This window comes from Protopterus annectens, chromosome 4.part0 (genome assembly GCF_019279795.1).
Source record: "Protopterus annectens isolate FY-2018-M chromosome 4.part0, PAN1.0, whole genome shotgun sequence".
In the NCBI taxonomy this organism is placed as follows: Eukaryota; Metazoa; Chordata; order Ceratodontiformes; family Protopteridae; genus Protopterus; species Protopterus annectens.
In genome coordinates, this window is record NC_056733.1 from 1,088,289,452 (window position 1) to 1,088,314,550 (window position 25,099).

General features: G+C 37.1%; 1 protein-coding gene across 2 annotated transcripts in view; it reads right to left on the minus strand.

Annotated features, from left to right (window-relative positions):
* CCHR4.PART0H4orf47 (chromosome chr4.part0 C4orf47 homolog) overlaps positions 1-25,099 on the minus strand; it is a 507,549-nt gene that overhangs the window by 57,327 nt on the left and 425,123 nt on the right. For both annotated transcript variants that reach the window (XM_044069036.1, XM_044069037.1), the window contains one exon: positions 6,577-6,756. In XM_044069036.1, coding sequence (XP_043924971.1) covers positions 6,577-6,756 — 180 coding nt within the window. The remainder of the gene's footprint in view (positions 1-6,576; positions 6,757-25,099) is intronic.

The window sequence follows — 25,099 nt, forward strand, 5'->3', positions numbered from 1 at the left end:
ACACAAATTTGTTTTCATTTGAGCCAGTTCCCATTACTTACATCAAATCTCTATTACTCAAGCTAAAACCTTGCTCTCCTTCCACTGACAATCTATCTCCTACATTCCTCAAACTTGCTGCTGACTCAATTGCCTATCATATATCTACAGTAATTAATCGATCTATTATGGAATCAAACTGTCCCCCCATCTGGAAATCTTTCTTTATTATCCCTCTTCATAAAGGTGGAAACTCTACTGACTCCTCAAACTACCGACCTATTGCCATTCTGTCCCCCCTCTCCAAGATATTAGAAAAATGCATTCACTCACAGCTTCTCAATCACCTCCTCACGCATCACGTACTTACCCTTACCCAACATGATTTTGTCCTCACCACAGCACCACCAGTGCCCTCCTCTCCTTCACTCATATCATTGCAGAGGCCCTAGACAACAATAAACTCATTTCTTATCTCTCATCCTCTACTACTGTCCAATCTCGCAAATCTCCACCTATCCCCCTCCACACTTGCCTGGCTTAATAGTTACCTATCTGGCAGGGAACAATCTGTCAAATGGCTCTCATCCTCCTCACCTTTCCTTCCCATCTCCACTGATGTTCCCCAAGGCTCCATCTTCGGACCCCTTTTGTTAAACATCTTCACCAATGATCTTTACATCTCATGCAAAAAATCCTCCCTTATTCAGAATGCCGACGAGTCTACACTTATATCCATCTCAAATAACATTCCTGAACTACACTCCCTGACCCAACAAGCCCTACTATCCACTGAACAATGGCTCTCTCACAACCTACTGATCCTAAATCCCAAAAAGACCAAACTCCTACTTTTCCTTCCCCGTTCTCTTTCTCATCACAAAAACCTCCTTTTTTATTAAATCTTCTAACAATACTACTATCCAACCAGACACCCACACAGAACTCCTAGGGGTCATTATCGATGATGAACTAAAGTTCAACCTCCACATACTCCAGTGTATAAAAAAAAAAAAAACCAGAAACTAGATCTGCTATATCGGAACAAAAAATTCCTAACCCCTGAATCTAGACTTATCCTGGGCCAGGAACTCCTCCTCCCCTCCCTCTTATACGCCTTCCCAGTTCTTACCAATATCCAGGCCTCCACTCTAAACAAACTCCAACAAACTTATCATAAAATAGCCAGATTCATTACTAACTCCCCATACAACTCACACCACTGCATTTCTTTAAACTCTCTTCAATGGCTTGAACTTCTCCAATTTTTGCTATCTTATCAATTTCATATGCTATACTCTATTCTTTATAAAACCTCCTTCTGTCCATCTCTATCTTCCTTAGTCTCCATCTACATCCCATCCCGGACCCTCCGTACTTCTAACCAAAAATTACTTGATGTCTACCACCCAAAAAGGTCAGTAGGCAAACTACTTTACAAATACTCCCTTGCCCATGCTTGGAACAAACTCCCCCTTGACTTACGTTCAATCTCCCACACCTTACACTTTAAAAATGAACTAAAAGATTATTTTCTCAATTCCAGGACCTGCCCTTGCCATGACCCCACCTAGTCTTCCTTCCCTTTATAGGACCATACTTAGTTCCTCATTACACCTCTCTCTCCATTGTGTCTACTATGCATTTGCATAATTTTATACAAACAAAAAAAAATTATTGTTGACCTATTGAACTATATCAATGTAAAATTATGTTACTAAGCTTTTTTTTTAATGCAACTTTAACTTTATGCATGTAACCCAACATATGTGATTTTTTGTGCTATAACTGCTTCTTTTTCTTCTTTCAGCTTTTCCCGGTTAGGGGTCACCACAGCGGATCACCTGTTTCCATTTCTTCCTGTCCTCTGCATCTTGCTCTGTCGCACCAACCACCTGCATGTCCTCTCTAACCACATCCATAAACCTTATCTTAGGTCTTCCTCTTTTCCTCTTACCTGGCAGCTTCATCCTTAGCATCCTTTTCCCAATATACCCAGCATCCTTCCTCAGCACATGTCCAAACCAACGCAATCTCGCCTCTCTGGCTTTGTCTCCAAACTGTCCCAACCTAGGCTGACCCTCTAATATACTTATTCCTAATCCTGTCTACCCTTGTCACACCCAGTGCAAATCGTAACATCTTTAACTCTGCCACATCCAGCTCTGACTCCTGCCTTTTTGTCAATGCCACTGTCTCCAACCCATATAACACAGCTGGTCTCACTACCCTTTTGTAGACCTTCCCTTTCACTCTTACTGGAACTCGCCTGTCACAAATCACTCCTGACACTCTTCTCCACCCACTCCACCCTGCCTGTACTCTCATCTTTACCTCTCTTCCACACTCGCCATTACTCTGAACTGTTGATCCCAAGTATTTAAACTCATCCACCTTCACCAACTCTACTCCCTGCATCCTCACCATTCCTCCATCCTCCCTTTCATTCACACACATATATTCCATCTTAGTCCGGCTGACCTTCATTCCTCTCCTCTCTAGAGCATATCTCCACCTCTCCAGGGTCTCCTCAACCTGTTCCCTACTCTCACTACATATCACAATGTCATCTGCAAACATCATAGTCCACGGGGACTATTGTCTGATCTCATCTGTCAACCTGTCCATCACCAGTGCAAATAAGAAAGGGCTCAGAGCTGATCCTTGATGTAATCCCATCTCCACCTTAAACGCATCTGTCACTCCCACTGCAGATCTCACCACTGTCACACTACCCTTGTACATATCATGTACCACTCTTACATACTTCTCTGTCAATCCCGACTTCCTCATACAATACCACAACTCCTCTCTAGGCACTCTGTCATATGCTATTATATCAATATTGCTTAAAATTGTACTTGTTTACAAATATACTACTGGAGCTTTTCTCCTCGGGTCTCCACTGAAAATGGGCCACAAGCCCAGTTGGATAAACCCGGTTAACAAATGTCAATAAATAAGAATAAAATATTTCTCATGCTATGACATATCTCCCAAATAGCATTATTTTCCAGATTCCATTCCTTCATTTTTATGCTTTATACTACCAATAAGGAATTCAAAGTTTTGCTATCTATATACCAAGCTTGCTCAAATCAAACTAAGGTATGAAAAATCTCCTTGATTTTATATATGCCACTGTACAGAAATTTTCTGTCATTCATGGATTATGTGTTCGTCATATAAAGACGTGGAGCTCTGATTGTACATATGCCTCTGTACAGAAATTTTTTTGTCATTTATTATGTTATGGAGCTTTTCTCCCCGGGCCTCCGCTGTAAATGGACCTTGTTCCAGTCGGACTTTCCCGGTAAACAAATGTAAAATAAAATAATAAAATAAATAAATAAATAATGTACATTTAAATGCCAATGCTTAAGAGCCATTGTTTGCTTAATGGCTCTGTAATTGGAATAAGTGACCTAACCTAATCAGTTTGCCCCACTGAGCCTTCCTTATGTGACAGATGAAACACATATAAGACAGAAAAAGAAGTTGAAACAATATTAAATGAATCTTTTTCTTTATGTGGCATGCTTACTATTAGATTGCAGGGAAGTATGCTCACTTTTTGGAAGGAAAAACTTGACATGAGGATGGAGTTCATCTTCTTTGAAAAGGATACTGAAATAGCAGTTAGTGGTTATGTTATGGAGTTTGTACTGCTTATCTAGACCTGTAACAAACCAAGCACACAGGTCCTCTGATCTGCAAACCAATCTTAGATGGATTTAGCGATTTCACACTCTTAATATAGAACTTCTGAATTTAACATCCATCGAAACAATATTTAGTTACCTGAGATACACAAGAAATGAAACAATTCAGAGATGTCTTTATCTCTGAAGAAGGAAGGTCAGCAAATAACTTTCTCATTTTTTGAAAGGAAGCTAGCAGAAATTTAGACGTGAGCATGACAATTCTTTACTCTGAAGGCCAAGGTGGAAGAAGTGCAAACTTTTTTTCCCAAACCTATCAAAGGCTTTCCCATCCTTGTCAGATGGAATAGGGTAAAGGTTAGCTGCCACATAAGGTGTTCAGCAGAAGATGTTTTTTACAGAGAAATTACTGCAAGGTCTGAAATAGAGTTTTAAAAAAGAATTCTCTGGGTTTGTGGAACCTTACATAATTTATAAGATTTTCTATGGGTAGGTAGCTGGCTGCAAAGAAGACATCCTCTAAGGCTGATAAATTAGGAGGTACATCTGCAGGTTAAGGAAAATCCACCTGTAGAAAATCATAATATCTGACAGTAGCATCAGAAAAAGGCAACTCTTTACAGTGAGATTCACCATTCTTTAGAGAGGGAACTTGAGAAACATAGTATTAGTCTAACTTCTGTCCCTCAGATGGAGAAAGAGAATCTCAGACAGATGGAAATATGTTCCCTTTTAAATGAAGGGAAGCTTCGGAAAGTAAAGACTAAAAGGCTTAACAATTGGATCCTGCCTCACCAGGGTACATGGATTCTGTACTTACTATTTCTCAGAAGACCGGGATGAGTGGGCAACTCTTTATAATTATTTCTTATTATGGATTGTATATTGGTTACTTCTACAGTGAACTCAGTATCTGGACCTTTTTACAACTTGTGAATTCAGCCTTAAATCTACGCAAAACATCCCCTTGAAACATTCCAGGTAGAGTAGAGACACTGTCTATTATTCTAATTATCACACCATCTAATGCAGCCTTAACATCTATGTCAGAAAAATAAGTTTTGATCAATCATTCCATTTGTTCCCCATCACCTAGAGACAGACCATCATTTAGATAACTACCATTTTTACCTTTTATGGCACTATCTCCCTATGTTTGCTCAGCTAAGCAGGAAAGGGGGCCATGCAGAGTGCTCACTATGTTGGTTGTCCCTCACTTCCACAATGGATGTTGCCAGAAAGTTGGCCTAATTTTAATCATGAAGCACAGGAAGTACTTTTCCCAGTTTCCAGTATGGCAATTGCACTTCGCCATGTGCTTCCTGCCCAACCATAAATCTTCCCTCCTCTCAGGAGAGTAGAGTGGGACATACCCTGTCACTCCTCTGCCTCCGTGCCTGGCTCCATCAGTGCCAGGGAGTTAAACAAACCCTGGTTGCCTAGGTCAAAATTACGGCTCCATTCTTCTGACCATGGAGCAAGACTGACTTGTCAGAATCTCTGTTGTTTTCATAAGATGCCCAGAAAGAAAAGGCTCTACTGTACATTTATAACAAAATAAAACAACACTCGTATTACAAGAACGTGAGTTTGTTTTATAGTTTCATTGTAAACTCACCAAAGTCTTGCTTTTTTTAACAGCATGTGTGTGTGTGTGTGTGTGTGTGTGTGTGTGTGTGTGTGTGTGTGTGTGTGTGTGTGTGTGTCTGTGATACATATATTTTATTTATTTATTTATTTTACATTTGTTTACCAGGAAAGTCCGACTGGATATATGTCCATTTTCAGTGGAGGCCCAGGGAGAAAAGCTCCAGAAAGCAGAGTACAAATACATTAGGAACAATAGAAACATTTAGAGATAAGCATAATATGCAGTTTTCAGTAGGGGTGCAAACATGGACACAACATAGCAGACAACATCAAAATCATGCAGCTTCAATTTCAGACAATACACGCAGTTATGGGCTACGTCCCTTCAAGAATTCATATATTTATTAGAGTATATAATAGAAATGCTTAGGGAGAGTTTGCAGGAACAGCAGGTGGTGATATATTTATACAAAGAACAGTCTTTAATATTCAAAAACATGCAAGTTGACTGGACAGAGCAATCAACATACTTGTTCCAACTGAGCAATTCAAACAGGAACAAGTCCAATAACAATTGAGTTTTTCAGTGACACTATGCAGAATTTTCTGAAAAATCAACTTTCTATGCTACCCTATAACACCAAACTATTTCCTGGAACAGAATAGTATACCTCAAATTAAAAAAAATAACAGGAAAAACATCTCATGGCTCTCAATGCTGTGAGTACCTATAGAATGACTCCCCCCAACATGTAGACTCTGCACAGATAGCACCTCCTCAAATCCCACAGCCCCTGAATAAAAAAAAACACATAATCTGCCCAGAAGGCACCACTCGACTCCACAATATCTGAACAATAAAAAAAGGCACAAGTGGAAATGCCTTAGTACTTAAAAAAAAAATGAACAATAAACTTCAATGTACTGTTACAAGAGCTTACATACTTGACACATGTGAAGTACACATCCTAGATGCCCCAGAGTATTAGTAGGTGATGGAAGAGCTCTAAAGTCCATTCATATGATGACATTATTTAAAAAAAAGGTATTTCTTTCTTAAATATTGTCATTGTGTAATAGCAATGATCTACTCCTGTGAGTGGATAATGCAGGATTTACCCACAGCTGGCTTTGTTTAATCACTTGCGTTAATAAATGACCTTTAAATCTTGCTGCTTAACTGTGAACCCATTTGATTTTTGAATAATATCTTTTGCTTCTACTGAGGGACAGAAGAAATCATGATCCAAGTTAAAAAAAGAATCGGTGTGCATCCAATATATAATGAAATAAAATGAGAGACAGTTTCAGAATAACAAAAAAATATGCATTGAGCATGTCCTACCATTTTTGGAGGTGAACTTGGTTTGAATGGTTTCACATCATGATGTTTTCTTTCAATTCTTTTTGGGGGAGGCAAGGGTCTGTCAGATTTGTACGGATTACCTTCAAAATAGTCCTTGGGGTGCATGTTTACATAAAATGACCCTGCTTTCATTAGTTTCTTGTGAGTCTCGAGTTCCTTCTGCAAAACAAACATTGTTATTTTAGTAGTAAAAGTTCATCTACTATTCTTACACAAAAATAGTTTGCATGCCTTCTTTCCTGTAAATTGAAATACAAAATACACCCCCCCCCACACACACACGCGCACACACACACACACACACACACACACACACACACACACACACACACACACACACAGCACACACACACACACACACACACACACACACACACACACACACACACACACACACACACACACACACACACACACACACACACACCTACTTATAGAAGGACTGAAGATGTAGTGTGCTCCTTGCTAGTTCAAGGCTCACATACTAAACAATTTTCTCAGATAGACAATAATCATTAACATACTTTGGCTCCTTTTAGCCTCTAATCTCTTCTTGGTCTAATAATATTATACAACTTAGTATTATTTGTGTATGAGCCCAAGTTATTTTTCTAACTCTTCTGCCATTCGCTTTTACAACAATTCTAATTAAATTATTCCCATTTTGTAGCAGGATAAAAAAAAAAAGCAAACTGCAGTATTTTGCACATAGTGATAGTAGATGTCATACTGGCATATCAACATGAAGAGATGCTGGGCAGTTCAATTGCTTTGAGGGATTCAAAAGCCTACTTCAACCAGGACTGGGGAGTTAGCAGCTAAAGGCTTTGATGTCATTGCCTAATTTGAGTTGTACATTGCAATATTTGACTGTTTTATTGTTTGACTTCACGGGAAAGCTGTCTAAAAACAAAAACTATTTCCAAGATTAGCCATTGTGTATTGCTTTTTGTTACTCTCATCATGGTGAGGATGTTCCAGCTGGTTTTGAGAGTAGCTACTAAAGACATTCTAGAAGCAGCTACTTGGAGTTCTGTACATACCTTTACAAAGCATGTTTTTCTTCAGCTTATACACCAGACAATTGATTAATAGCTATCTATCTGCAACATCTGGATGGATTCACTTCCACTGATGATGGCACCAAAGTTGCATTTACCAGTTTCTTTAATCAGCTACTTGAATTTTTTCAAGACCAAAAACTAAACAAGAGTATTTTAGTGAACTCTCATGTAAATCACGTTTTTATAGTTTTCTATTTCGTATCATTTCAGCAATGCAGCAATCAAATGGAATACATTAATCACACACACACACACACACACACACACACACACACACACACACACACACACACACACACACACACACACACAGACACACACACACGTTTGTGTGTGCATATAACAGGTTTAGAAACTGTATTTTGCATTTGTTTACTGGGGTGGCACACAGATCACAACTGACCATTTGAAGGTACTACCCTGGTGAGATAGTAAACAAAGAAGAAAAAAAAAGGGAACAGAGAGGCAGTAAGCTGTACACATCAAAACAGAGAAGAAAGCAACAATATGTAAAAAAAGCTGTACAGTAGCAATTAATAGCTGTACCAATAATCATGAGAGAAATTCATATTTACAATTCACTTGATTATATTTCAGGTTTACATCATGGTGGAAATTCTGTGGGGTAATGACAGTCAGGGTATGGTAGGGCAGGGGAGTTAGGAGGTGTTAATAGTTGAGACTTGAGAGAGAGAGAGAGAGAGTAATGCTAGAGGGTGAGAGGCCCTTAGGTTATGTGGCCTGCTGTGTGGCAAGTACAGCTTGATTTCGTGTGGAGGAACTGTTATAACTTCAGCTCTGATGGTGGGGAAGGGTGATTGGAGTTCAGGATCTACAGTGCCACTACCTGCTTTGTCTGTGAGAAACAGCATAATGCTGACAGCTGCTATAAGTACCAAATGCTCAACCCAACTACATAAAGGTGAAGAATGGAGAAGATGATAGCCTACTTTGTGACCAAGCAAATAAAGACTGTTGAAAGCTCTTTGTGCAAACACCTGGTGGGATGGAACTCTACATTTTCACAGAAATAAATAAGACTGTCATCTCAAGGACAAGCATTTGGAGAGCAAATCAAGATCTTTACCTCCTTTGGGTTAATCTGGAGTTCAGCCAGCAACCCTGAACCTTGAATGTGATAAACTAAACCTTGCTTAGCAATGGCTCATGCCTCAATATATCTTCAGTTCTGTAAAGGATGAGGAGATTAAGCAGGTACACCACTGGCTTCCAACCCTCTGGAGGAGGAGGTATATTGTAAGTTCTTCCACTGCTCTACCTCCTGGAGCCCATGGTCAGCTTATATGATCACAGGATGTAGACCCCTGAGTCATCTGTTCATGGATTAGTGGTACTCATGACCAAAGAGTCTCCTCCTGAAACAGCAACCACTAGGCCCAGCTGGCCCAGCAAATCCCAATCAAGGAAGACCCATTAAGTCAGCCCATGCTCATATGTTAAGCCTAAATACCAAACAAATGCTTTATGTATGATGGGAGCTTGAGTCACACTTGTGGGATTGCACCATTAAAAATGCATGTAGCAAGTATAGGAGCTTTGGGAATCACATCTTTCTGTCCTAAAAGGATTTCAGTCATACCTTCAACTGTAATCAAGATTATAATTTTTTCTCTGCACTAATTAAAAATGTTCCTGCTTTCCTAGCTTCCAGATTATCTGACTCAGTTTTCTCCTTCAGATATTCCAGTCTATAATCCACTACCAGGATGCAGTGGGCAGACAGCCATCATAATCATAAAAACTGCTTCTGACTTGGACCCTTGTCACCAAGCCCTGGAGTGATGGACAGTTTCTACCAACATGATTGTGGGACTTTTCTTTTTACAACTAAACTCGTCACATATTCTGATGACAGACTGATGCAGAGAGTGCTGTCCACCCTGAGGATGGGGCATTGCATCATTCAGCTGGATGTAAGGGCAGTTCTCCTGGCTCTGGATGCTTTCCTCATCCTGTCAGACAACAAGCCAGTTTTGTGGTATCAAAACAAAAATCAAGTGTTTATCTTGCAGTAACCCACAGATAGAAATATTACTCTGGCAGCAGTTCATATTCCTGTGAACAAGATGACAGATGCTCTGAATCACTCCACCAGTCCTCTCCTAGAGCTGCAAATTCAAAGGCCATGCTTTGTAAAGGTCCCTGAAAGTGGGTAGTCTGGAAGGTAACGTGGCTCCACCTGAGATAACACCATCAGCCCTATTTTCTGTTCATTTCAGCAGGGCAAAGAGAAAGTAGCAGACAATGATTTCTCTGTTCCATGGTGTGAGAGAATCTTACATGCATTACTGGCACGCCTTCATATTTCATACCTTATACCAAAGTTCAGGGAATAAAGACAAACATGCATTGTCATTGCCCATTGGTAACCAAGAAGGGCATTGTTCCTATTTCTGAAATTCTTGATGATGCAGAAAACCCTCTCAGTCCAAGCTAAGGATGTCCCTCTCAGTTAGAGGTCAACTATGTTCACCTAAAGGCAGTGTCCTGATGTTATTAACGCTTCAAGGGAAGCTTTCAAGTGAAAATGTTCTCAGTCTGGGCAAAGTGGTATTACCCTGGTCAGTCAATTTACATAGTTTACTTGTGGCTTTGAAGTAACTCAGAAAGATGTATGATTTATACCACAGTTACTCTGTGGTTAAGGTATAAGTGTCAGTTATTCCAGTGTAACATGACTTTGCAAAGGACAGAACTATGGCCCAGCACTGTTTCATCAAAAATTCCTTAAAGAAGTAATGCATCTCTAGCCTCCTTTGAATAATTCTTACTTCTCTGGGGCCTGAACTTCATGGTTGATATGTTTGCCCCGCCATCATTTGAACCTTCAAACTCAGTGGCATTGAAGTTAGTTTTATTTTTTGAAAATGTTGTTTCTAGTAGCCACAACTATGTGCATAAGTTATTGGAGTTTCATGACCTTTTTGTTTAGGGAAAAGTAATGAGTCCTTTATAAGGACAGGACATCCTTCATAATAAACCAACATGTCCATTTGAATGTGGTTTTGAGATGTCTCTTATCTTCTTTAGATTTGTAGTGGCAGAAACCAGGCAAGAGATAATTTTGGATGTACACCATCACAGGTGTTAAATGTACCAGAATACTCATCACCCTTTGCACCTGAAAGAGATGGGTTTTCAGTTACCGAGAATACACTTTCCTACTGACCAATCTTGGTCATTACTTGAGATTAACCTAAACAAGGACCCATCAAGGATGGATTGATTCCATACTTGCCATCCTACCAACTGATCTATAGAAAGACCTTCTTTAATGGGTCAGTAAAATCTTCCTCCATACCCCTATGGATGTTGAGCTTCCCTTCAAGTCAGACAAACATATTTTATATTACATACTTAATAATGTAAGTGATCAAACTATTGTTATTTCTTGATTTCCAGGACTGTGATTGCTAGTGGCATTGTGTTGACATGGCAGAATGTGGAGGCATATTCCCTTCTGTAGTTGGTACTTTAAACACTGTGCATGTCAGAAGGGTTATGTGGACATCCCTGAATTTAGGGCTTTAAAGAAAAAAGTACCAGATTGTGACTGGTGGATGATATACCCCAAATGAGAACAAATCAAAAAGGTTTGTCTCCTAGCTCAACTGATAGAGTAAAACTGTACATATGTGCATGATGTATGCATGTTTAAATATAGTAGTGATACCTGATGTGTTCTGTGACTGGATTTACTCTGTATTATATACCTGCTACACATGTAAGCATATATGTACTTATGACATTTTTATCTTGCAGTATTCTTATTCCATTTAGAGATGCAGGTTGCATCTTAAAGAATCTGTTGGATCAATCCACTTACCCGGTTAGAAAAATGAATAACATGCTACCTAGAATGTTTATTGCATTCACATATATTCAAAAATATTAAAGTTTAAGGTTATTCATGTGATGTGGAGATGCATGTAGTTGGGTCACTTTGTGCAAGATTACCACAAATATTACTTTGTTTGCTGTTTATTGCAATACCATCTGCATCTTTTCAGTTATCTGATAGTTATTTCACTCAGAAAGAGTGACAAGTAGTATTAAGGGGCATAATGAGAAGTCTAAGGCCCCTGTGATGAATGTGGAATGTAATTAATGACAGTGTTAACTGTCTTAATATCTAGTAGTTATATGAAGTACGTTAGAAAGTAGGATATATGAGACAGGATACTGTTCTAGGTGATCTATACATGTAATATCAAACAGCAGTAGTAGCTTTCCAGTTTTACTGAGCAGGGTCACTCTTGTATCTCCTATGTCAGGAATGCTTACTGAACATCACCAATCTACAGATTAATAACATCACCAATCTACAGATTAATAACAAGCCATTAATGTGTCCCATAATGGAAAAAAAAGCAAGTGTACAAATAGTAAGAAGTGTTGTGACTAAATAAGGCTTTATGAAATCTTTTTATACAATCTTTTACACCATAGGAAAAAAGTTATGAAGACTAGCAATATGGTGCTGCTTCCAATTAAGGAATGTTCTGAACTCTACTCAGAGTTCAACCAAATTTCCAAAATGAATATGTGATATCCATCCATCCATCCAGAACCCCTTTTTCCCCATCTTTGTATATGGGGTCAGGGTGTCACTTCAACAGTGGCAATCCTCTAAAGCCAAGGTATGCACCACTGGGCAATTAGTCCTGCCATGGTTATTCTTCCATACCACTTGCAGACACACACACACCTATGGTCAATTTAGAGTGTCAAATCTACCTAATGAATGTCTTTGGAATATGGGAGGAAACCAGAGCACATGTAGGAAACCCATGTGAACACAGGGAGGTTATGCAGACTCCACACAGAAGTCGCCTCAGCTGAGAATCAAACCAGGGAAATACCTCTCAACCTCTTAATGCAAAAAATCTGGACAAAGCTTGACAAAATGGGGGTACAAATAGGGACATATTTTAAATATCGCTCTTATAAACTTAGAAAGTTGCTAGATTAACAGGGTTTGTTTTAATATACATTTTCTGAAGGATTTGAAGTCTGAAACTCAAATGTATGTCATTATTTAGTGACTTCATCCTAGATCATCCCAGTGATTTGCCAGGAAAAAAGAGGAACAGGCCAAAAATATGAGCCAAAAATCTGGACATTCTGTGAAAATCTGTATAGTTGAGAGGTATTGGGAATCTCTTGCTGCTGAGGAGATAACTCTATCCACTGCACCACTGTATGCATACCTATATACATAGACATAGGAGACAACTCTATCCGCTGCACCACTGTATGCACGCATACATACATACATACACATACATAGTCCAAGCAAATGGTGCATAAATTCCAAAGGTGTGGATGAAATAACCAAGAATAAAATAATAAAAAAAAGATAAAAACAAAAAAGAAAACATTTCAGTACCAGTAAATATTTGACTTGCCTCTTTCATTGAGCACACCACAATACAGACTGTGTTTTCCCCTTATGCCTCTTTCAGTGATATGACTGAAGGATGATTTTCACTCTCCCTATTAGTTAAGTAGGCCTGCTGAAATCACATGACAGACGTTTCAATGGTAAACATCTTAGCATTTTTCAGAAACTGCTAACAGTTTGAAATAATATGTAAATTATGACCAATGTTAAAAAAAAAAAAAAAAAAAAAACTAATACACAAAATCAGTAAATCAGGGAGGTTTTTCTATCAGCATGAGATTCAATTATTACAATTTGTTTACTTTTAACGTGGATGTCATATTCATATAAATTTTAACATAAGTATATACAAAGCATACTACAGCATAATTCTAAAGCAGTGTTAAAGCACCCTCTAGTGTCAAATGTCATCAATCACATCTAAATATTGTCGCACAGTACTTAAAAAAATCAATATCGAATCAAGGGATTGAAACGCAAAATACTGAACCTTGGAACCTTGAAATTAAAAAATAATGAAAACATAATTTTTTTCATTGTTTATTTACATTTCTCCACACTTTCCTCTGTATTCTGCATTCCATTATGATTTATCACCTGTCTAAGTTGTTATCAGGTCATTAGCTACAGTCAAATTATTTTCTAAAAAAAATCTCCATCTGTCTTTTCTCTCCCCCACACAAGATCTGTTTAAACCACTGGCTATTCTTTCATCCCAGTTCTTCCCTTGTCTTACATTCAGCTTTGTTTAATGAAGCAAGGCTATTTGTTCTGCCTTTTACACGTTTTTTTCGTTACTTCAATTCTCCCAGTTGGGTTCAACAATCCTGCCCCACATTCCATGCAACCACAATTACATGCCTTACCATTCCACTCAGACAACTCTTTACTTCCTTATATCTCCATCTAAACTAACTCCACCTTCATGATTTTTCCTGCCTTCCTTACCTCTACTATTCAAATATACCCATACAATCTTGGCCATCTTTGAGCTGGGAGAGATCCCTCCAACTCTGAGCACACCATGCCTACACACCAGCACTTTGCACTCTAGATAGTACTAGTATCCAAACCAAAGGGTAAAAAGGTCACACAGAAAAACTATTCAGTGAAAACTTTAAGAAAAACCCAGCAAAGCTAGAATCTTTACTGTATGATTCCTTAAACCTCCTACACTAGAGGCTCATGAATGTTTCAATGACAAAGGACAGGCTATTCAAAGAAAAAGACATCATCATACCAAAAGCTTTAGATGCATATATTTATATTTAAAAGAATTAAATGAGAAAAATGATGTATGCAACACTAAACATGAATAAAATAATAAGGCAAACATGAGAAATGAAGATAGGATTGATTGTGAAAGGAACTGATATGAAAACAAAATCCATGAGTTTGCGTTTAGCATGACAGTTTGGGGGTTGACATGATGGTTAAGGTGTTTGCCTCAGAGACACAAGGTACAGAGTCTGACTATCACCTTTGAAGGAAAACTGGCTAGGCTTAAAATGGCATGCAAGAGCAGCTAGCCTAGTACTTATGTATGAACCTAATATAACAAAGAAATTATACAAATGGAGGTGGTTGCATCATTTTAAATGAGGCTTCCAGTATTTGTGATTATAAGTGTAAAAGAAACAATTCCTTTCAACAATTTCTACAGAATTTGTACTTAAAAGAGACATTTATTGACTGGGTTAGTACCGGTAGGTTAGTGGTCTCTTTTGAGGGGAGATTCAAAATGGTATCTATACTACTAAGGGAAATTTAGCCAGGGTATCAAGGAACTTCACCTGCTCATCATTGTTGGGACCCATTTTGGAGGAGTACTTCCTGTTTCCATTCCAGGCGCAGAGGCAGCTTGGAGAAACAGGGAGGCAGCTGGAGAGAGATAAGATGATGGAGTGATGAAAGAAATGAAGGAGAAATCAAATATTGAGATGAGAGAATGTGTGCAGGATTCTGAGTAAATTTTTCAAAGAAACCTGTTTGATGGATGTATAATTATAGCCCTCCAGTGGGGGGTTTGCGGGATGAATTACTTAAAAAAAATGGTGGTGCAAAGTGAGCCTAAAAATGAAGGAGATGTTTCTTTGGAGGGATATTATGGAGAAAATACAAAAGGAGGATGCAGAGACAATCCTGAAGAATAATGGTGAGATGGAAATGAACACGTGTACAGAAATTAAAAGAAAGCAAAAGTGGAGTAGCAAAAAAGAAGGCAGAAGAAAATGAAAAATGGAAGTACATGGCAAGGATTCAAAGTAAAAAAGACAAAGAAATGTACAGGTATGAAATGTGGGAGAATTTAATAGCTCCTTTGGGTGTAAAGGCATATAAGGTAAGAGCCTCTATTATAATTAACAGAGAGACATTTTCTGACATTATATTTGAGACTATTTTTTTTCAGTGGAAACTTTTCTTGGAAAATATGAAGAAAAGGAATGTAACCCATGGAATCCTTATGTGATAAAAGCATTTATCAGGGAAAATAAAAACAACAAAATTATTGTATAATTTCAAACAGAGGTAGAAAGAGAGGATTTGAAATGACATTTGAAAGCTTTATGTAAATAGGTAGTGGACATTGGAAAAGTTTATAACAAAAGGAGTTTAGGGACTGGTGGCTGGGATTGTAATATTGTGTTCAAAATAGTAAGAGAAAAACTTATACAGATTCCAAGCATGATAAATGTGGAGGGGGATATGGGGTGTTAGAAAATACTGGGGATGACCCAAAACATTTTTTTTTGTGGAAAAGAAGGGCATTTGATCAGCAACTGTGACAAAAAAATTTTATATTTGTGGGGAAATGGGACACAATACAAAAAATGTGAACTGAAATGTTATAAATGTAACAAAACTGGACGTTTGTGAATGAAATGCAAAAATGAAAAAGAAAGAGAAGAAGCTGAACAAAGAGAAGACATTTTAATAGTAAAAATATAAGAAAAAATAGATGAGAAAATAATGATATAGAGGCTATAGCTGAAGGTTCTGAAATAAGTGATGAAGAAGACATAAATTGGGAGGCAGTAAAAGAAAAAAAAGTATTCTATCGGTAAAAGGGTAAAAGACAGAAAAATAAATTTAAAGGGATAAGTACAAAAGAAAAAAAGAAAGGAAACTGATGAAAAAAGAATATCGACAGCTAGATTAGGACTTGGTATAATGGTTAAAGTGTTTGACTCACAGATACAAAGTGCAGTGTTTGATTCTCATCTTGGGGAAAGAAACTGGCTAGGTTTAGAATAGGCTAATAAAAAGATATCCTAGTAATTGGGAAAAATGAAAAATTTTGAGTGCTTTCTGTAAATATGAATTGCCACGGTGGTGCAGCAGTTAACATTGTCACCTCACAGCAAGATGTTCTCCAGTTTGATCCTCGGCTGGGGTGCCTTTTGTGCGGAGTCTGCATGTCCTCCCTGTGGTTGTGTGGGTTTCCTCCGGGTGCTCTGGTTTCCTCCCACATCCCAAAGACATGCTGTAGGTGGATTGGACACTCTAAATTGGCCCTAGGCATGAGTGTGTGCCTTCTGTGGAAGGCTGGGCGCCGAGCTGGCAACTCAACACCGTAAAACTCCACTGCCAATCATGAGCGGACAGGTGATCCGTTATGGCGATCCCTAACCGGGAAAAGCCGAAAGAAGAAGAAGATTAAGACTATAGTAAGAAGAACAGGAATTCTGGAGTGGTGTAATACATGTGATGTAAAATTAGAAGATAAAAGATTTTTAACAAATGAAGAAAGATTATAAACAGAAACTATGGGGAGGAAAGATATTTTGGCATTTGGGATATGAGAGATGTTCTGGAATAGCCATATTTTGTAGAAATACAGTAAAGATATTAGATGTAACTTTAGCAAAAATGGGAAGATTAACCACTGTAGATTTAAAATAGAAAGAACACGTATATAGAATTATAACATTATATGCTTATACTAATTGTAAAGAAAGGGAAACTTATTTCAGCAGATGTTAGACTATGTAGTGATAAATATGAATACTATAATAACGAGAGACTTTAAATGTGATTTAAGAGGCAAGTGTAAAAAGAAAGGAAATGATATAAGAAAAAATGTTAGAAGTTATAAGATCTGGTAAGTTAAAAGTTTGGGACAAAAATTCATGGGCTTACAAAAGGGATATGTATAGAAACGAAACAGACTTTTAGATCTTAAATTATTCATTCGGAAGTTAAGTTTGAAATTATTTTTCATTCCTAATGTTGTACAGGAAAGTAATAATAGTTTGGATAATTTTAGAATTGCTAATACATTTAATCCCAGTACTCATTCCACTCTTTCTGACTTTGAACAACTGTGAGCATGATATTAGGAATTTATACCAGCTTTGACATATGTCTAATATTTCTAATTTTAGTAAGAATGATTGGGATTTGATTAAAGCATTAAAAGACAGCGGGGTAAAAGTTATCAAACCAAATAAGGGGGGAGGCTTGGCAATAATGAGTGAATCATATTATAGAACTAACATGCAACAAATGTTGGATACTGACAACTATGCAACAGCTTCCCTAGATGAAATTAACACAGCTTATAGAAAGATTAAGGTCTTCCTGAGCAATTTATTTATTGAAGCCAGGATTTCTATCGAGTTATTGAATTATTTAACTCTACTAGCTCCACAAATTCCAGACATCTTTGGAATTCTAAAGATATACAAGGACCTCCGCAACTCTCCTTTTCGACCAATAGTGAACGGTCGCAATAGCATCACTTACCCCATGGCAAAATACGTTGACCTTATACTAAAAAAGTTTGTGACTAATGAAGTCCAAATTTGTAAAGACTCCTGGTACTTTCTGGAGAAAGTCAACAGCTTGGACTACAATGAAACATTTAATTTTGCAACAATAGATGTTAAAGATTTATACACAGTGATACCGCATGATCTGGGTATAGAATGGGTAACTGATGTTCTATTCAGTAAAGGCATCGAACATGAAGAACTCCGGTTAGTCCAAGAATTTCTGGACACAATTCTTAGTAATAATTATTTCATTTAGGAGAAATCTTTTTACATTCAAAAGAAAGGTGTGGCCATGGGGTCACCCTGTGGGGCAAGCTTCGCCAATTTAGTTATGAGTTTTTGGGAGAAGAAATTTGTCTTAAATCATAGTACTTATTCTGAATATATAATTTATTATATGCGATACCTGGATGATATTTTTTTAATATTTGAAGGAGAACAGGACCTTTTCAATAATTTTTTGCAGTATATAAACAACACGACTGATTTCATACAATTTACTAGTAACTTTCATAATGACAGAGTAGCATATTTAGATGTGTCACTACAGAAGGATAGGACTAGACAGACATATATAGCTACCATCTATAGGAAGGATACATATTTCTAATTCCTTCCTTCAATTTTCTAGTTCCCACCCATTACACCAGAAAAAATCTGTAGTGAAAGGTCAGCTTGTCAGGGCAGCCAGAATGGTTTCTAACTTTGTTGATTTTATGGATGAATGCAATTTGTTAAGAAAAGAATGGTTTCTAACTTTGTTGATTTTATGGATGAATGCAATTTTTTAAGAAACCTGTTTTTGAAGCGTGGCTACCCTGAATATTTTATAGATGATTTAATAACTGAAGTAACTTCTAAGAGGAATTCAGGATATTTTAAAGCTATTCTGAATAGTTCAGAAGAAGATGAGGGTTTGGATTTGAACAGTTCAAATAATGTACTTGATTTTACTAGAGTAGATAATGATTCTTGCACTGATTTTTCTCTCACTTTTATGACCGTGTTTAGTAGTGATGCTTATTATATTAAGAATATCCTGGAGAAAAATTGGAACCTTATAACAGCAAACTAGAGGGTAAGGAAGAGAGTACCAATTACACCTAAAGTTGTTTTTAGAAGAGGTTCAAATTTGAAACATCTTTTAGGAAATAATACATCCCAAATATTGAGAATAAAAGATATGTTTAAGTGTGAGGCTTGCCCATATTGTAAATTTATTGACACTGGTCTTAATTACCAAGTCAACAATATGAAATTTACTTGTCAGGGGAGATATAAATATAACTCGAAGGGCATTGTTTATTTAGCTAAATGTAATTCTTGTCATGGTTTCTATATAGGCATGACAGACAGGAAACTCAGGGAATGAATATATGAACATCTGTATGCTATGAGAAACCAAAAACCTGAGAATGCTTTAGCTAGACATGTCATTAATAATCCTGGACACACTTTTTCCTTTAGAGTAATAGATCAGATTTGTAACCACATTAGGGGTGGCCCATTCACCTTATGGTAAGAACAGTGTGAGTTGTTGTGACAGCTTAAATTAGATGCTTTTAAAAATCCTGGGCTAAATAATGCATGCTGTATAGCTTGCATTTTAAAATGATAAAAATCTGAAAAGATAATTTTTATTCTGCTATAAAGTGAAAATACTTGATAAGATTAATTTTTTTATATATATTATTTTTTATAAATTTGTATGTATAAGTACATTGACTAATTAATGTTTTGTTATTTATGTTTTTATTGGATTTCACTGATCAGCTGACTGTCATGTGTTTGTTTAAATGGAATTTAAAAGGTTCTTATCAGCTTTGTAATTCAGTCTGAAGAAGTGGGAGCATTTGTACCTACCCAAAGCGCTTACTATACTGTAAATTAAATTGTGTTTCTGTACCATTAGCTTTGGCCATTTTGGTTTTTTAGTTCACAGTTTGTAGTTATTTTTCTTATTTTTAGACTTTTATAGCATCAGAAGGTTTAGTGAAAAGAGAAAAGAAGGTAGTTGAAACAGGATTTTCTGACCAGCTTGCAAAAAAGGAAAACAAGGAATATATAATAATAGACAAAGGAATAAAAAAAACTAGAAATCATTGAATGAAGAAGGAAAGAAATTAGTGATACAGTTATGGAAAGATCATATTATTGTGAGGACATTTTATAAAAAATTAGTCTGAATGGTGGATGATATTTAAGGAAAATATAATTTTTTACAGTGTCAATATGATGTGAGAAAAGTAGAGACAGAAAAATATAAAATAACATATAATGATGCATTGGAAGATTTAGAACATAATGGTAAAGAGTACTTTGACAAAGAAAAATAATTATATGAAATAAATCAAGAAAAAATACAAAAATTGTTATATAAGCAATGATATTTTTTACAAGGAAAAGGGAAATATCAAGTTACTTAAGCAGATTAGTAAAGGAAGATGGTAGTATAATGAAAGAAATAAAAAATGTAAAATAATAAATAGAACTCAGGAAAAGATTATGAATAGTGTAGTATAATATGTATAAGAAAGGTTAAAAAAGAAGGCAGTGAAAAATATAAAAAGTAAAAAAGTAACAGAAAAAGAGAATAAAGAGTTAGAAAAGGATATTTATTTAAATGAGCTAGACAAAGTACAGGCCAACATGGGAGGACTTTGGCTGACAAAGTTTGCAGACGACTGCAAACTGGGCGCCATAGTGGAAAGTGCATCGGACACGGATATCCTTCAGAAGGGACTCACGGAAACAGATGGCTGGTGCCAGAGCCATGGCCTGAAGTTAAACGCCAAAAAATGTATAGTCATACCCTTCGGGAAAAAACAAGGTAACCCCAAGCTACCATATAGGTGGCAATCCACTAAGCACAGAAGAGGTTATCAGGGACCTGGGGACCCAGGTTGACAGTGGCCTTTCTTTGACACTCACGTTGCTAAAGTGGTTAGAAAGACCTTCAACATTGCCCACCTGATCATGAAGGGATTCACATCCAGATCTAGTGAGGTCATTGTTCCCCTGTACTCTTCACTTATCAGACCAATGATCGAGTACAATGCCCCATTCGGGATGTATCTCACCCGACATCTGCAGCAATTGGAGAGACCCCAAAAGTTCCTCACCAAAAGGATAAAGGACCTCCAAAATCTGTCATATGCTGCCAGATTGAAGAAACTCCAGCTCTATTCAGTCGCATACCGTCTGCTCAGAGGTGACATGTGCCTGACATACAAGGCCATGTCCAACCCGGAATTAATGGACATGCTCCACCACAAAAAATCCAAATCCACCAAAACCACTAGAGCAAGCGACTTAAACCTTAGCACGGATATAAATAGGACGTGCTGGAGGGATAGATTTATCACTCAGAGACTCCCTATGCTGTGGAATAAAATCTCGGTCCATGTGAGGCAGAGCACCTCGCTGACTCTGTTCAAGAGAAATCTAGACCTGTGGATGGGAGATCGTAGGTTTACCCCGGTAATCATCTCTGTGTCACTGCTGGACAGAGGCACAACAAACTAATGGGCACAGTATTTTTTCATATAAGGGGTGGAGTAAGCCACAAAAATTTGGGCTAGGCTTATAAATGCCTTAGGGCAGATAGCCTAGTATAAACCTATGAACCTATGAACAAAGTATTAGGGCAAGTAAATATACAGTGGATATAAAAAGTTTACACACCCCTGTTAAAATGCCAGTTTTTTTTGTAATATAAAAAATGAGACCATAATAAATCATTTCAAAACTTTTCCCACCTTTAATGTGACCTATAACCTGTACAATTCAATTGAAAAACAAACAAATCTATTAGAGGAAAAATTAAAAAAAATAAAAAAATGTACAATACATTGGTTGCATAAGTCTGAACACCTTTAAACTAATACTTTGTTGTGTGCACATCCTTAAACTAATACTTTGTTGAAGCATAATTACAGCATTCTAGTCATCTTGGGTACACATCTGCCATCAATTAAAGAGACTCTGATTAACCCCAAATAAAGTTCAGCTGTCCTACTAGGATTTTCCTGACATTTACTCAGTTGCCTGCTATAACAAAAGCCATGATTCGCAGAGAGCTTATAAAGCATCAAAGGGCTCTATCTCATTGTTGAAAGGTATCAGTCAGGAAAAGGGTACAAAAAAATTTCCACAGCACTAGATATACCATGGAACACAGTGAAGACAGTCAAAAAATGGAGAAAATATGGGACAACAGTGATGTTGCAAAGAACTGGGCATCCCTCCAAAACTGATGAAAATACAAGACGAAAACTGGTCAGGGAGGTTGCCAAGAGACCTACAGCAACATTGAAGGAGCAGCAGAAAAAACATCCAGGCCCTGCTAAAATTTGCAAAACAATACATCAGGCCTCCCAAAAGCATGTGGGAAAATGTATTATGGTCTGATGAGACCAAGGCTGAATTAATTTTTTGCCCACAATTCCAAAAGGTACGTTTGGCGCAAAAATAACTCTTTGCATCATCAAAATAACACCATCCCCATGGCGAGGCGTGGTGGTGGCAGTATCATGCTTTGGGGGTTGCTTTTCTTCAGCTGGAATTGGGGCTTTAGTCAAGGTGGAGGGAATTATGAACAGTTCCAAGCACCAGTCACTTTTGGCCCAAAACCTTCAGGTGTCTGCTAGAAAGCTGAAGATGAAGAGGAATTTAAACTTTCAACATGACAATGACTCCAAGCATATATCCAGATCACAAAAAAAGGCTTTGCCAGAAGAAAATTAAAGTTTTGGAATGGCCCAGCCACAGCCCAGACCTAAATACAATAGAAAATCTTGTGGGGTGACCTGAAGAGGGCTGTGCACAAGAGATGCCCTCGCAATATGACAGATTTAGAGTGCTTTTGCAAGGAAGAGTGAGCAAATATTGCCAAGTCAAGATGTGCCATGCTGATACACTCCTACCCAAGAAGACTAAATGCTGTAATTAAATCAAAAGGTGCTTCAACAAAGTATTAGTTTAAGGGTGTGCACACACAATAAAGTATTAGTTTAAGGGTGTGCAAACTTATGCAACCAGCGTGTAATGCTTTTATTTTTTATATTTTTTCCCCTAACAGATTTGTTTGTTTTTCAATTGAATTGTACAGGTTATAGGTCACATTAAAGGTGGGAAAAGTTTTGAAATAATTTATTGTGGTCTCGTTTTTTATATCAAAATATCCTGGGATTTTAACAGGGGTGTGTAATCTTATAAATTATCATTCAGAAAAAATGTTTATTTGATAAATTCAGTACTGATGAGAAAAATAGCATACTTAGCAAGTATATTTATGTTTTCAATAGTATTTGAAAAGGAACTACTGCAGATATATTTTTTTCATTTATATAAGGTTCTAGAGTAAATAAAGTAAAAAGAAGAGTTCTGTATGTAAATAAAGAAGGAGATTTATGGTTAATTAAACCAGTGGTATATGTTGTTTCATTGAATTTGTACAAAGCGTTAAAGTGGATAAATGAAAAAAATGAGATATTAGTAGTAAAATTATACAAATATAAGTATGATAAATTTAGGGATATGGTAAAAGAGAAAAAGAGTATATAAATGAGGAAATAAAATATTACCAAAAAATATTTTATGGAAAACAAAATTTCATGATATAGAAAAAGATAGAAAAGCATGACATAAGAATGTAATGATAAAAATTACTATGTAAAATCATGGGAAAATCTAACAAATGGAAAAATAAAGCTGGAAAATAAGAAGCAATGGTGTAATCAGAAAGAAGAATGTCAAGATTTTTTGTGGAGACTGGTAATAAGATAATTGCCAGTAAAAGGAAATATGCAATATAAGAAGAAAAGTGATAGAACATGTTTACATTGTCAAGAAGAAGAAACTACAGAACATGGGTTTTTTAAATGTAAAAGAGTAAAAAAAGTTATGGGAAAATCTATGTAAAGAAGATTTTTTTTAAGATATAAAAGAAGTGGATAAATTAAAACATGGATATGATTAAGCATGGATATTATAAAAACAGAAGTAAAGGATATGTTAAAAGAGAAGATAAAAAGTTATTTTATGTTATATGGATTTTTGAAACAATATTAGGTAAAATCAGATGGTAGCTATGGAAAAAGGAGTGGGGGTCTAACAGGGATGAAAATTTTGTATGATTGTGTAAATATATATATATATATATATATATATATACACACACACACACACACACACACACACACACACATACTTTTCTTTTCAGCTTGTCCCATTAGAAGTCACCACAGTGGAACAACGGTCTGCAGAACAATTGGCAGTGGAGTTTTACAGTGTCGAGTTGCACATCCGGCACCCAACCTTCCACAGAAGGAGCAGACATGCACATACTCACACCTAGGGCCAATTTACAGTGTCCAATAAACTTGCAGCATGTCTTTGGGATGTGGGAGGAAACCCACGCCACCACAGAGAGGACAGTATGTTTGTACACTTGTAAATATTTGTAAATATGTAAATATTTTGTAAATAAGAGTTATTTTTGTATATAAATAAAGGACCCATACTCTTTTTGACAGGTGCCATGACATCTTTTCTATCCAGCTGTGCTACCACCAACCTGGGCAGATTGATTTCTGTTTAATGTCTCATTCAATGGATGGCACACTCAGGAATGCAGCCCCACCCCCAGTGCTGCACTACAGTGACAGTGGTTTAAAAATTCATCAAATTGCTTGGACTGGGAATGGAACCTATGACCTTCTGATCTTCTAGCACCAAAGGCATGCATGATACCTACTGAGACACTGACATAATAAAAGCAAAAGCATGTATTTTACAGGAGATTCCATGTGGAACAGACGCATTAAAATGAAGGTACAGTTGCATACTTCCTACTTACCCGTAACAGTACCCATTTGAATTCCTCACTTTCTTGGTGGCATTTTGGGTTATCTGCCAAGGTAACCCAGTACTGACCATCTTTCAAAAGCTCAGACTCCCCTTCCTCTCTCTTCTTATCATAGCTGATTGGCTGAGCATATCTTGAGAGGGAAGACTTCAGCTATCAGGGGAGATGAGTGTTCAGGCTTAGCAAGATTAAATTCAAAGCCAATCATAATACCATACAAAAAAATCTAAAATTCAAGTCAAAGAGGTTGAAACCCACCTTAACTATGCACAATCTTGGGGACTGGCAGGTGGGTGCTATCACTGAGGCAGTGAGGAATTCTAACATCTACTGTTACAGTTATTAGGACCCACACAACTGTACTATATTC